This window comes from Zeus faber, assembly GCF_960531495.2.
Source record: "Zeus faber genome assembly, chromosome: 19".
NCBI lineage: Eukaryota > Metazoa > Chordata > Actinopteri > Zeiformes > Zeidae > Zeus > Zeus faber.
The window spans coordinates 10,868,459-10,880,679 of record NC_137206.1 but is presented as its reverse complement, the minus strand read 5'-3'; the positions used below and the strand labels follow the sequence as shown (position 1 = coordinate 10,880,679).

The following is a 12,221-nucleotide window of genomic DNA, read 5'->3' as shown; positions in this document are numbered from 1 at the left end:
GAGCTGTTCTGGTAGCAGGAGGGGGTCCTACACAATATAAGGCCCGTGGTTTTAATGTTGTGGTTGGCTCAGTGTGTGTGTGTGTGTGTGTGTGTGTGTGTGTGTGTGTGTGTGTGTGTGTGTGTGTGTGTGTGTGTGTGTGTGTGTGTGTGTGTGTGTGTGTGTGTGTGTGTGTGTGTGTGTGTGTGTGTTAGATTATGCTCAGCATAAGGGTTTCCACAATATAACTGGTGTATCATGTTAACACTCCTGTTCATTCGCCATCTCCCATGATAGAGGAAGCAGCCCAACTATAACACAGTCTATCTGGAATCATAATCAGTGTTTGCGTTCCTCCAGATCTCCGCGGCTTGATGTATTCCCCCCCAGACCAAGCCAAGGTCTTGATAGAGATTTAAGATCTTGTTTGATTGATCGCTGACAGAAGGAGAACACCAACCAGCGGGAAGAGTCGTTGACCGTGTTATCTTAAGTTTTCTCCCCTCGTTTTGACATTAATTTCATCTTTATCTCTTGCTCTTTTGCATTGTAAATAAGCACGGAATTAAAAAACAATTGTATTTTGCTTGGTTGATTGTTGGATCAACTGTTCAGTTGGTGCTGGGGGTTCAATTGGCTTGGCATTGCTCTGTTTCCCACTTGGTTGTTTTGGAAAGGCTGAGTCTGGCCCAAGCCAAGTCATTATAACAAAGAGCCCAGCAGCCCCTGAGGCTCACAGGTGGTCCCGTAATGTAAATGGAGGGTTTTGGGGGGGGGTTGTTTAGACTTTATCTGGTGAAATATAAAAGATATTTTCACATGGTTGCCTACGTGGCAGAGGCTGTATTTGGACATATTTTGGAAACCAGCGGGGCTATGCTCAAATTGATTCACTTGTGTCTCGTCTCATTCGTCGAGCGTCAGCCGATGCTCTCAAAAGGGTTTGATACGGGAGTGGAGTAACTCCCATCTGCATTTCAGCATTTTAGCACAAGACCAAAAATCTTGGTCCTTCAATTGAGTGGAACCAATTGGACGGTGAAAGTAAAGCCCGGGCAGAGGGAGAGTAATTATACTCAATTACACTTCTGTGTTTATTGAAAAGCCCCACAGACGTGGCAAACGACATTCAGTCAGCGGTGCACTCCCGAAGACGGCGCTTCCCGAGCCTTTGGATGTGATTCGTCCTGCTCCCTTTTATGCTTTTCGCTCGGAAGGGTATTGGGCACAACAGTTTTTCAGATTGCGCCACATCCATTTATATGCAGATGATGCATTTATGGTGCTTGGCTGTTTTTTATGATTTTACGATTTTTTATGGTTCAAAATGGGGAAATATTTGCAGTGCTGATAACAAATTCAGGGCCTGTAGCTGACTTCCACCCTATTTTCAGATTTTGCTTATAATGTAAATGAGGCAAACCTGAAGACCGTCTAACTTGATGGGTCTTTCCAGGTTACACGTTTTGCATAACCTGTCTCCCAACCATATAGTAACCTGCCTCATTTTTCTTAAGGACCATTTCAGCTGTCTATTTTTTAATTACAGGAACAATGTGTTTTTTTTCAGTGTTTTTGCCTTTGTGTGTTCATGTTCCTTAGTTTGGTCCTACGGAACGTGGTCCTGCATTTAGAGAACAAAGGTAAGCAGCAGACCCCAAAGTACCCTTCGAAGAACATAAAGGGCTCATTATAACCGCCCTGTAACGTCATAACACAACAAAAAAGTTTGTGTTATAATGAAGAAAGGCCAAAAATGTGGTCTTTCTTCAAGGCGAGGTCTGCCCAGAACAAACAAGGCCTAAAACGGAACTCGAGGGTTCAAGAGTGAAAAGGACAAGAAAAGGGAACTGCTGCCCTCCTCTCTTGCTTCCTCTTCCTCCTCCGACGAGGGTCAGGATTGTCCACTTGGCCGGCGATGTTTCGGACGGCCCTCCTCTCACTTTGATGTCCTGCGACGCAGACACGAAGATGGAGTCGATTCTTTCGGGCAGTTGTGAGAGAGAGAGAGAGAGAGAGAGAGAGAGAGAGAGAGAGAGAGAGAGAGAGAGAGAGAGAGAGAGAGAGAGAGAGAGAGAGAGAGAGAGAGAGAGAGAGAGAGAGAGAGAGAGAGAGAGAGAGAGAGAGAGAGAGAGAGAGAGAGAGAGAGAGAGAGAGAGAGAGAGAGAGCATCAGAGGAGCAGATGAGTAAAAGAGTGATGGAAAAGGTGTCACAGAAGGGTCTCTCTCTCCTTCACACACACATACACACTTGCTTTTCTGAGTGTTACATGGGGGGACAGTGAGGGAGGGGGGATTAATTTCCTCCTACAGCCACAAACTATTTACCTCTTCTCACTCGGGCGTGTGTGTGCGTGTGTGCGTGTGCGTGCGTGCGTGCGTGTGTGTGCGTGACACATTAGCCAAGCGAGGTGCTCCAACCCAGTTATCCACAGTCACACCCTGTACTGTCAAGATCTCACCTCTGCCGTTTAGCGCACACACCCGCTGACAGACAGGCCTCGATTCTGGTGAAGCCCAGACTTTAGTTTAACCTCAAAACTTGAGAGCCCCGGGCCTCCGTTCCCAAGGTTTCGGAAATCGAAAGACACAATTAATCACTGTCTATCCGTAGATCCCCGCGTTTGTTTGTTCCCCGTGCTTCACACACAGGAGAAATTAAAAAAGCTTCTGGCCTTGGTCATCTCCAAGGTCTCCTCTGTCGGTACTGTGTTATGTATCGCTGAGTTAATACGTTCTGCTCCCGATGGTTTCATCAAAGTTAATGTCGGGACTGTTGTTGCGCTCCGCACAGAAAGGCAAAACTTGTTGTAAGCGGTTGTGATTTGCACTTTTATATTAGTGCACGTCTTGTTGCTTGCTTTGGCTCTCTGAAAGCAGGGCCAGATTAGAAAGGGCCGTGTGATCCACACACCCTGCCTCTCTGGAACGAAGAAACATGAAAACACCGAGCCATAATTTCCCCCATTCCGCCGAGACCGGACTCGTTCATTTGATCATTCTCGACGTTCTTTAATTGTGAAAGCGGCCAGCTGAAAGGGTTCTACAGCTCCGGGCTGGCTCACATGGGCAGTATTTTTCACGGTGGGAGCGGGAAGGTGTCGGCGGGGTGGGGTGGCGGAGGGGGGCGGTGGGAAGAGAACATTTTCTCTTTTATGGACTCACAAGGATTTAAAAGGCTCCGATTTCACAGTTTGATCTGTTTTCAATTACTGAGCCGCGTCCTGTACAGAGGAAAATGCTGAACAATTGAAATCAATCAGAGTAGCGGGGAGTGAGAAAGAGTGGGGGGGGGGGGGTGTAATTGGATGGTAAAACAGGGGGAAATGAAGAGGAGAAGGAGGAAGACTCCAGAGACAGTGGGAACTACCTGAGAAACAATTGGATTAGACAGAGAGAGTGCAAGAGAGAGGGGGGTTGATAAATGTGGTGTGTATTTAGCTTTCACCGAAAATAAGACAGAGTTTGATGCTGGGAGCACTAGTTTCTCCCCCTTCTCTCTCTCTCTCTCTCTCTCTCTCTCTCTCTCTCTCTCTCTGTCTCATCGACTCGCCCTCAGAGGTCAGAGTTTTGTCGGCCCGGAGGCTAGGTTTGTGCGCGAGGCGAGAGCGGTCGTTCTGTGCCAAAGGGTGCGGCGTCTGGCTGAGGCCTAGTGGCTTTCACAGCTGGGGCTCCCCCCGGCTTCCTCCGTCGTCGGGTTTCAGCCAGCATCAAAAAAGGACACACCTTCCACTTGGCCACGCTCACCGTGTCCTCCCCAAGGAAATCAGAAAAACTCTGGCTTCTCATAAAGGCCCTAGCTAGCACTTTGACCCGCAGTACTTGATGGTTTTCGCAGCGAGTTCTTTAAAATTCTGTGTGCGCAGCACCGGTCGCGGTGGTTTTCTGAGGCAACCTGAGAAAGCACTGAGCACGGATCTCAAAAGGCCGCGCAGCTGTCAGACCAGCGGCCGCGCTCTGACTGTTGCCAACATTGGACAGGCTTTGTTGTAAGAGCAGCCAAGTGAGCAATCGGTCCGCCTTGACCTGTATCCCAGCATGCTTCGGTAAAAATGTAATCTACCACCCACTGCTTTATGCAAAACTTCCCATATATTTTTTCTTTTTGGCCCAAGGAAGCGGTGCCGGTTTCACATCAGCACCACAATCACAGGAGGAATTGAAACTTGAAGGCTATCTCTAAATGTTGTGTGAAATGAGGTGTTCTAATAGTGAAATAGTGTAAGTTGTACTACTTGCATATGGAATCGCCGGTGCTAATGTGCTCGTGATGGTAGAGGTGAATGTGGCTGTTTTTGAGCAAACCGATCCCACACCCAATGAGACACACCAACACAACCACCACAGCAACAGGCGTACGCCATGATGTAGGACTGACAATCCGAAAGATTTGATCATCTCACGTAAATAATTACGATTAACAATTTCATCGTCCTTTCTGTTCATTATGCAACTATTGTAATGTAATAACCACAAATGTTTGTATGTAATAACCAAAGCCATGATTATTGGACCATATCGATTTTGGTCAGATGGTTAATTTGCCTCAATTCAACATATGTGACCCACCCGAGATTAAAGGTAAATTTGTAAAATTTCATTTGAAAGTGGAGAATGAGAGCTTCAAAACAAGGTGTCACTTGTGTGAGTCAAGCAATATTTTTAAAGCTATGTCTTGTTAATGATGAGGGTGTGGCAAACTGTACTTCTGAGATAATCACCCACAAAGTTTCCCCCACACCTGGCTTTGTTCAGCCAGCTCCCACAATGCTTAGAGGACCAACAATGGAACATGGCTACTTGCCACTTGGCCACTTGACACCCTTCTGAATGGGGCAATCTCTGCATTGTTCTTGTGTTTATAGAGAATGTTGAACAAGGTTATTGACCCACAAAATCATTGTTTTTAAAAAAAAACCTTTTGTTAAGCAGTAGAAATATGCATGTTTTATAAAAGTGGAATTATTTTGAAGTTTAAAGGTGCGGACAACACAACAAAACAGTGGTATCTGCACCCCTCTAGAGTGAATGAGTGAACTTAATGTACAGGTTATCAATGAATGCAAGTACAGTATTAGTAATTAATATTAGTCTCTGTTTATCAACCTCAGTGTGTTGATCTCAATTTTACAAAACAATCGCGATTAGCTCAAATAATTGCGATCAGTGAGTCATCTAATACTTATAAGAGGTCTACACAGATGTATGTGATATTTTGCACATTTAATGTTCTCGTGCCCCCTGCTCTCCTCTCACGTACAGGACCACTGGCTTTGGAGAGTGAAGGATAATTCAGTGATGCCTGGCTACCCGATGCTCATCAACGTCTTCTGGCGGGGCCTCCCACCGAAGATAGACGCCGTCTACGAGAACAGCGAGGGAAAGTTTGTGTTCTTTAAAGGTGAGGACCGACTGCACACGAACCCACGCAACCGCATCCACTCAATCCTTTAAATGAATACCGGGGATACACTCTTTCATTTTTTTTTCTCTTGCGTATCACGTCTCACGACAACATCATTTCACGGTGTTGAGCCCTTTTACAGTGTCAGATTAAGAGCCAGATTGCAGAGCTCACGTAGAGTGGCTCTTGCTCAAGCGGATCTGAGATCTGTAAAATCCTGGAGGTCTTTATCGCGTCCAGGTCCGACGCCGACCATGCTCATCTCTGCAACTTTTGCACACAGAAGATGTGTCCACAAGCAGCGTGGGGTGCGTTCTGCTGGAGAAGCCGGCATGTCGTCCTTGTGAAATGCCTTCTCGCACTCTCGGCACTCTTACACAACACCAGTACCGCTGCTCAGAGATGTATCACTGTTGCCACATGAAAGTGCTTATGTTTTTTTCTTGTTTTTTTTTTTGTTTTTTTTTCCTGCAAGGACAGTGAGTTTTCTGTAGTAGAGAGTAGAGATGGATTTCAGTACGCGAAAGGAGGCTTCTCTTCTCTTTGTTATTTAAAATTACCCCTGGCCGTTCTCCCGATGATAGCTCACATGGTTAGATATTTTTCATATTGCCTCTATTTTCAGGTTTTGGAAAATTCAAACGATAGGATGAGAACCCTACCTTAAAATTTCTTAATTAACTCATATTTACTCAATTTTGCAATGTTGAGCATTTGTTTATTTCATGTTAAATCAATGGCGCTTCCACCTTTAAAGTATGTTTTTAAAGGTGTGGTCCTTCAAAAGCTAGATGTGCTGTTGGTTCAACTGGGTAAGTGCACATAACATAGGCAAAATGCATTGCAGCGACCTCGGTTCGAATCCGGCCTGCAGTCATTTGCTGCGTGTCTCTAACTCTCTCTACCCCATATTTCCTTTCTCTCTCCAATGCTCTCATACAACAAAGGCTTTGCGGGACCACTGTGAGCTGTTTCCCAATGCAATTCCAAAGACGAAACAGTTTTGTGTAGTTCCTTTGTCGTGCAAATGGCTAAGTACAGCCTAAAACTGTAAGATGCCCTCCGTTATTTATGTGTTTTGACTGCGGCCCGTGGAAAGTGCTGCATGGTGACACGGTGGCGCATAGCGGCGACGTGGCCCTCTGTTTTGCAAGCTTTGTCTCTAGACTAAGCGAACGGAGATCATAGAGATTTAGGAGTAATTATGATTCATGCAGGGAACGCGAGTGGCAAATAAACATAGTCATTACGCGAATTCAAATTGCCGTGCGCATGGGAAAAAGAGAGAGAGCGAGGAGAGAGAGAGGGTGTGGATGAAAGGAGCGATCGATAGGTAAACAAGGAGTCAGACTTGAACAAAAAAAAAAGCTATTTTGGTTCTACGGTTCCTAGAAGCTCAGGCTCGCTCGTCACGTGTGCGCCATGACAACCAAAATGCTTTACTTCCTTCTAGTCTCAGTCTCTCCTCTCTCGGATTTTCTTTTTTTTTAGGATGGAGACTAGGCGCGGATTCAGAAAATTCATCATAACCAAATGTCGTCTTTTGTCAGAATATGCATCGGTGATTTTCGATGACCTTATTCCATCTCCCTCTTCCTCGGTCTGTCTCCCTTCTCTTGGAAATGCAACGTCTCGGTCAGGAAAGATAAACAAAAAACCAAGATCTTTTGACACCACCTCCGTGTGCCGGGCGGGTGAAGACGGTGCGGACGGTGTTTCCGCAGAAATATCCGGTGATGTGTCTGATGTGAACCGGCGACGGAAAGATGAAATCTCTGAGGTCCCTCCCTCCCTACGGCATCACGCCAGTACAGATTCAATTCAATGCAATGCTCTCTCTCATTTAATTCAACGTCCCACTCTCAATTAAATAAAGTGGAATGCTCTCTCTCTCTCTCATTTCACTGCAATGCTCTCTCTCTCTCTCTCTCTCTCTCTCTCTCTCTCTCTATCTCTCTCTCTCTCTCCCTATCTCTCTCTCCCTAGGGCATCACGCCAGTACAGACACTGAGACTTCCATTAGATTGTCATACATCAGTCTCTCTCGCTCTCTCTCTCGCTCTCATTCAGTTCAATGCTCGCTCTCACAATTAAGTTCAATGCTCTCTCTCTCTCTCTCTCTCTCTCTCTCTCTCTCTCATTCATTTTAATGCTCGCTCTCTCAATTCAATCCAATTCTCTCTTTCTCTCTCTCTCTCTCTCTCTCTCTCTCTCTCTCTCAAGTAAGTTCAATTCAATGCCCTCTCTCATTTCAATCCAATGCTCTCAATTAAATTCAATTGAATTCTCTTTCTCTCTCTTTTCAATGCTCTCTCTCTCTTTCTCCTTCTCTCTCTCGCTTGCCCCCTCCCTCCTGGGAGACGGTGCCGGTCCTGCGCTCAGTCCAATCAGTTGCTTGACTCTGCATCTTCTTGATTGGGGCTTTTTTTGTGTGTGCGTGAGGACAGACCTCACTGCATCGTTCCCTAATGACCCCCCTCCACGCACACACACGCACACACACATACACCCATACACACGCTTGTTGGCCCCAATCCGCATAACAAGCGGATTGGGGCCGGGAAGCTGCTATGTGTTTGGGCTATACAAAACGTAAAACAAAATGTTGAAAAAGCTCCGTTGACAGCTGTCTCTCTCCAGTCTCTCATGCCTACATCATTCGGGGCGAGCGGCAGATTAGCTGCTACAGATGCCTGCAACCTCCAAGACTTCAAAGAAGCCCCCAGAGCTCTGGAGATGATGATATGCCTGAATTTTGACTTTTTATTTATTTTTTTTTCATTTTATTATTTTATTTCAGAGGCATGGGACTGGGCTTGAATCGCACAAAGGCAGAATTCCATTTTGGGTGCGGGATGCAGAGAGAGTGAGGCTAGGCTATCTCTCTTTTTTCCTTCTTTTTGAGGTGTGTGTGTGTGTGTGTGTGTGTGTGTGTGTGTGTGTGTGTGTGTGTGTGTGTGTGTGTGTGTGTGTGTGTGTGTGTGTGTGTGTGTCGCGTGTTGGATGGAGCGTGACCTTGCCAAGTCAGGCGGCAAAAGCAAAAAAAAAACAAAAAAAAACACCCAGGTGATGTGACAGGAATTTCCTTTGCCGCCAAGGAGACACCCCTCTCCCCTAACCCCTCCAAAGAGCAGGAAGTAGGCCGGCGCTGGAATTCGCCAAAAAATCCAGTCACAGTATCAAACTGACCTGTACGTCGGAGTCACAGCCAGCAAAACATTCTTAAGAAACAAGCAGCACTAGTAGAGTGAGAGAGGTTAGTAGCAGCTCGTTTCACCATCGCGGCGCCAGGGACGAGAAGAGGCGTGACTGGGATGACTGACCCTTGGGACCACAGATCGATTTTATCGGCTTTTGCTTTGATTTGGGGGCGTGGAATAAACAAAACAAAAAAAAAAAAACACCATTTCCTACATTTGTTCATGCGCACACGCACAGGCAGACACTAACCCGGCGTTTCCTCGTCCGTTGTCCTTATCAGCCTCTGTCCTGCCCTTCCTGTCGCCTTGTCCCCCTCCATTTCCTACTCTTTAAAATTTTGGGGGATGGGTGGGGGCTGGTGGTGGTGAGTAGCGGCTTGGATCCTCTGAGGGGGAAGAGATGACACTACGGCAAGGGATCCAGACAGTTCTGTTCCGGGTGACGAACTCTGAAATTTAGATTTAAATGCTCTTTGTTTGGTCGTCGGTATTAAAACAAAAAATATTGCTATTTACTTGGGCCTGCATTGCTGAGACAAAACTGGTGTGTGTGTGTGTGTGTGTGTGTGTGTGTGTGTGTGTGTGTGTGTGTGTGTGTGTGTGTGTGTGTGTGTGTGTGTGTGTGTGTGTGTGTGTGGTCACGTCTTAAGCAATCGCACGCGTTCCTCCCAGGGCGGCCGCGTTGACTCAGCGCGCGCCGTCAATTCCTGCCAGATCCAGAGGCCCCGGGGTCTTCGCTTCTCTCTCTCTCCCTGCTTTATCTTCATCCCTTCTTCTCGTTCCCCCTCAAACAGCAATAAACCTCCATTTTAAATCTTCAATATACCACCCCCATTTCACGTATACACACACACACACAAAACCCTTCCTCCCAATCAGTCCCAGACCTCCGCCGGCGAGTAAGAAAAACCCACTTCCTGGGGTCGGGTCCCGTGTGACCTCAGGAAAGGGGTTAAATATGCGGGGGTGGAAAAAAAAAGATGTGCCGTTTAACGTAATTGCAGGAAAGAGATTGTGGGAGAGGTCGTTGAAGGAAAAGGGATACGCAAAAGGAAAGAATTAATAACGTGAAAATCATACACGGAAAGCAGGAGGACCAGGGTCAAGACAAAAACTATAAATCTCAAGTCTCAATAACGTTTTGGCTCCATAAGGGAACGAGCCAGCCCCCCAACTTGTTCCACACCTGCTTGTAGTTTATTCTGAAACAATGTTCACCTCCCAGTCACAGTACACGCAGAAACGTATACCCTATGAAGCTATATATAGGGTATAGGATAATACCCTATGAAGCTATACAGTACAGAGGCTTTAGGTTAGGGCTGTCCCCAAATAGTCGACCAAACGTTGGTTGACGAGAAGAGTCTTCGTCCAGATTTTTCATTGGTCAGTTGGTCGGGAGCTGCGCCTTGTCAAAATGAACCTCAAAACCCACAGTATATGGCTGGACCCACGTATGAAACGCCAGAGGGCTTTTAATTTGAAAAACATTTCGCCAAAAATAAATGTTCAGTCTCCGTGCTGGTTGCTCTGACACATTCAGGAGAATAATTACAGCTTTCGATGAGCAATGATGAGTAATAAACAGGTGGCTGGCTCCATGCGTGCGCGCTGCATGAGGTCGACTAGTCTAAAAGTCAGAAAAAATATTATATATTAGTGTATATTCTAAACAAAATTGCATACATAATAAGTGCCATTTGAAACCGTTAGTTACATTCTTCAATAACAAAATTGTATTTTTAATGCCCTGACGGCGGCGGTGCCCCTGAGCACCCGGGGGGGGGGGGGGGGGGGAGGGACTGGGAAAGCACCGCGAGTAGGGCCCTGTAAAATGCACCGGACGAGGGGTCTCTAACAAGGGGATGCCGACACCAGGAAAATTATGTTCCTTACGCCACATTTCAGTGCAAATTATGTAATTTAAAAGGCCGGATAAGTTTAATCGATGTAATGTTTAACCGTTGTAATTAACAGGCGGCTCGCTTCATGCGCGCAAATTACATTTATATTTTAAATGCCGGTTATTGGGTTTTGGAACTATCTGTAATGTAGCACAGTGTTAACAATGTTAATTATAACATTCTTTCTCAGCCCTGGAACTCAAACCATTTTCCGATGCCCCAAAAACATATATTTAAAAAATGTAATTAATATTGTAAACGTGCCACGGAGGAAAATCTTGAGTCGGGGGCAGCGCTATAGGGTTATCCTATATACCGACAGTATATATAAGTTTATCGATGAATACCCTATGTAGCTTTATGAAGACCATAGGTTAGGACCCTATATTCTTATACCAATAATTTATCTTTAGTATATAATTGTGTTTTGTCTATTCTGTATATACCAATCAGCCACAAACTTAAAACCACCACTAATAACCACTAATATTGTGTAGCCCCCCCTCGTGCCACCAAAACAGCTCTGACCCCTCAAGGCATGGACTCCACAAGACGCTCCCCACGCGCGACATGGGCGCCCATGACTCTGTCGCCGGTTCACCGGCTGTCCTTCCTTGGACCACTTTTGGTAGGTACTAACCACTTCACACCGGGAACACCCCACAAGACCTGCCGTTTTGGAGATGCTCTGACCCAGTCGTCTAGCCATCACAATTTGGCCCTTGTCAAAGTCGCTCAGATCCTTATGCTTGCCTTGTTTCGAACACATCAACTTCAAGAGCTGATGTATAGTATAGAAGTGTGTGTGTGTGTATATACATATATATATATATATATATATATATATATGTATATATATATATATATATATATATATATATATATATATATGAGTATATGAGTATATACATACACAGTATATATGTGTAATATGTGTATATATGTATATTTTTTTGTTTATTTTTCTTTTTATTTTTTATTTGTTTTCATTACTATTATTATTCTTATTTTATTTATTTATTTCTGACTTCAACATTTTATGCTAATAGTCTATAGAGAAACGCACCAAACCTCACTAGTCACTGGTGGATGACAATTTATTCGGCGTAATAAATCATTCTCATACGGATTCCGAGGCCGTAGGGCCGCTACTGTCCCGTGTTTGAAAAAGGATAGAAGGACCTACGAGCAGGTTAGCAGCTCTCCTGCTGTGCTGTATTTTTCTTTTTAAGCCAGTTCTCTCCTCTGTGTGCTTTTGCCCGGTGGAGTAATTCACTCAACTCGACAGTGGGCGTCCCATCTCTAACCTTGTTCTCCTTATCGCTCTCTCTCTCTCCGTCTCCAGGGAAGCAGTTCTGGGTGTTTAAGGACACGGTGCTGCAGCCAGGTTACCCGCAGGACATTTCCCAGTTCGGCACCGGGATGCCGGTCCAGAGCATCGACACGGCCGTGTGGTGGGAGGACGTGGCCAAGACCTACTTCTTCAAAGGGGACAGGTGAGCAATGTCCAAAAACCGGAAGCCTTTGGCTCATATTTATAGTGATTGGGGTAATAAAGTCTTCAGTCTGCATGCACAATTATATTGTACAATACAATGTGCAGACAAAAGTGTTACGAAGGTACGGAAAAATATCAAAAGAAGAAATAAGAAACAAGAAAAAATGTAGTCTGATAAGAAAAAAGATCACAATAACCCAACAATAATCCAAAAAGAAAAGTAATATACATATATA

At 45.3% G+C, this 12,221-nt stretch overlaps 1 protein-coding gene across 1 annotated transcript in view; it reads left to right on the top strand.

Moving 5' to 3' along the window:
* LOC307245246 (matrix metalloproteinase-16-like) overlaps positions 1 to 12,221 on the top strand; it is a 68,318-nt gene that overhangs the window by 50,839 nt on the left and 5,258 nt on the right. Inside the window, exons 7-8 of the mRNA XM_080020719.1 lie at positions 5,242 to 5,380; positions 11,833 to 11,983. Of these exons, the coding sequence (XP_079876845.1) occupies positions 5,242 to 5,380; positions 11,833 to 11,983 (290 nt within the window). The remainder of the gene's footprint in view (positions 1 to 5,241; positions 5,381 to 11,832; positions 11,984 to 12,221) is intronic.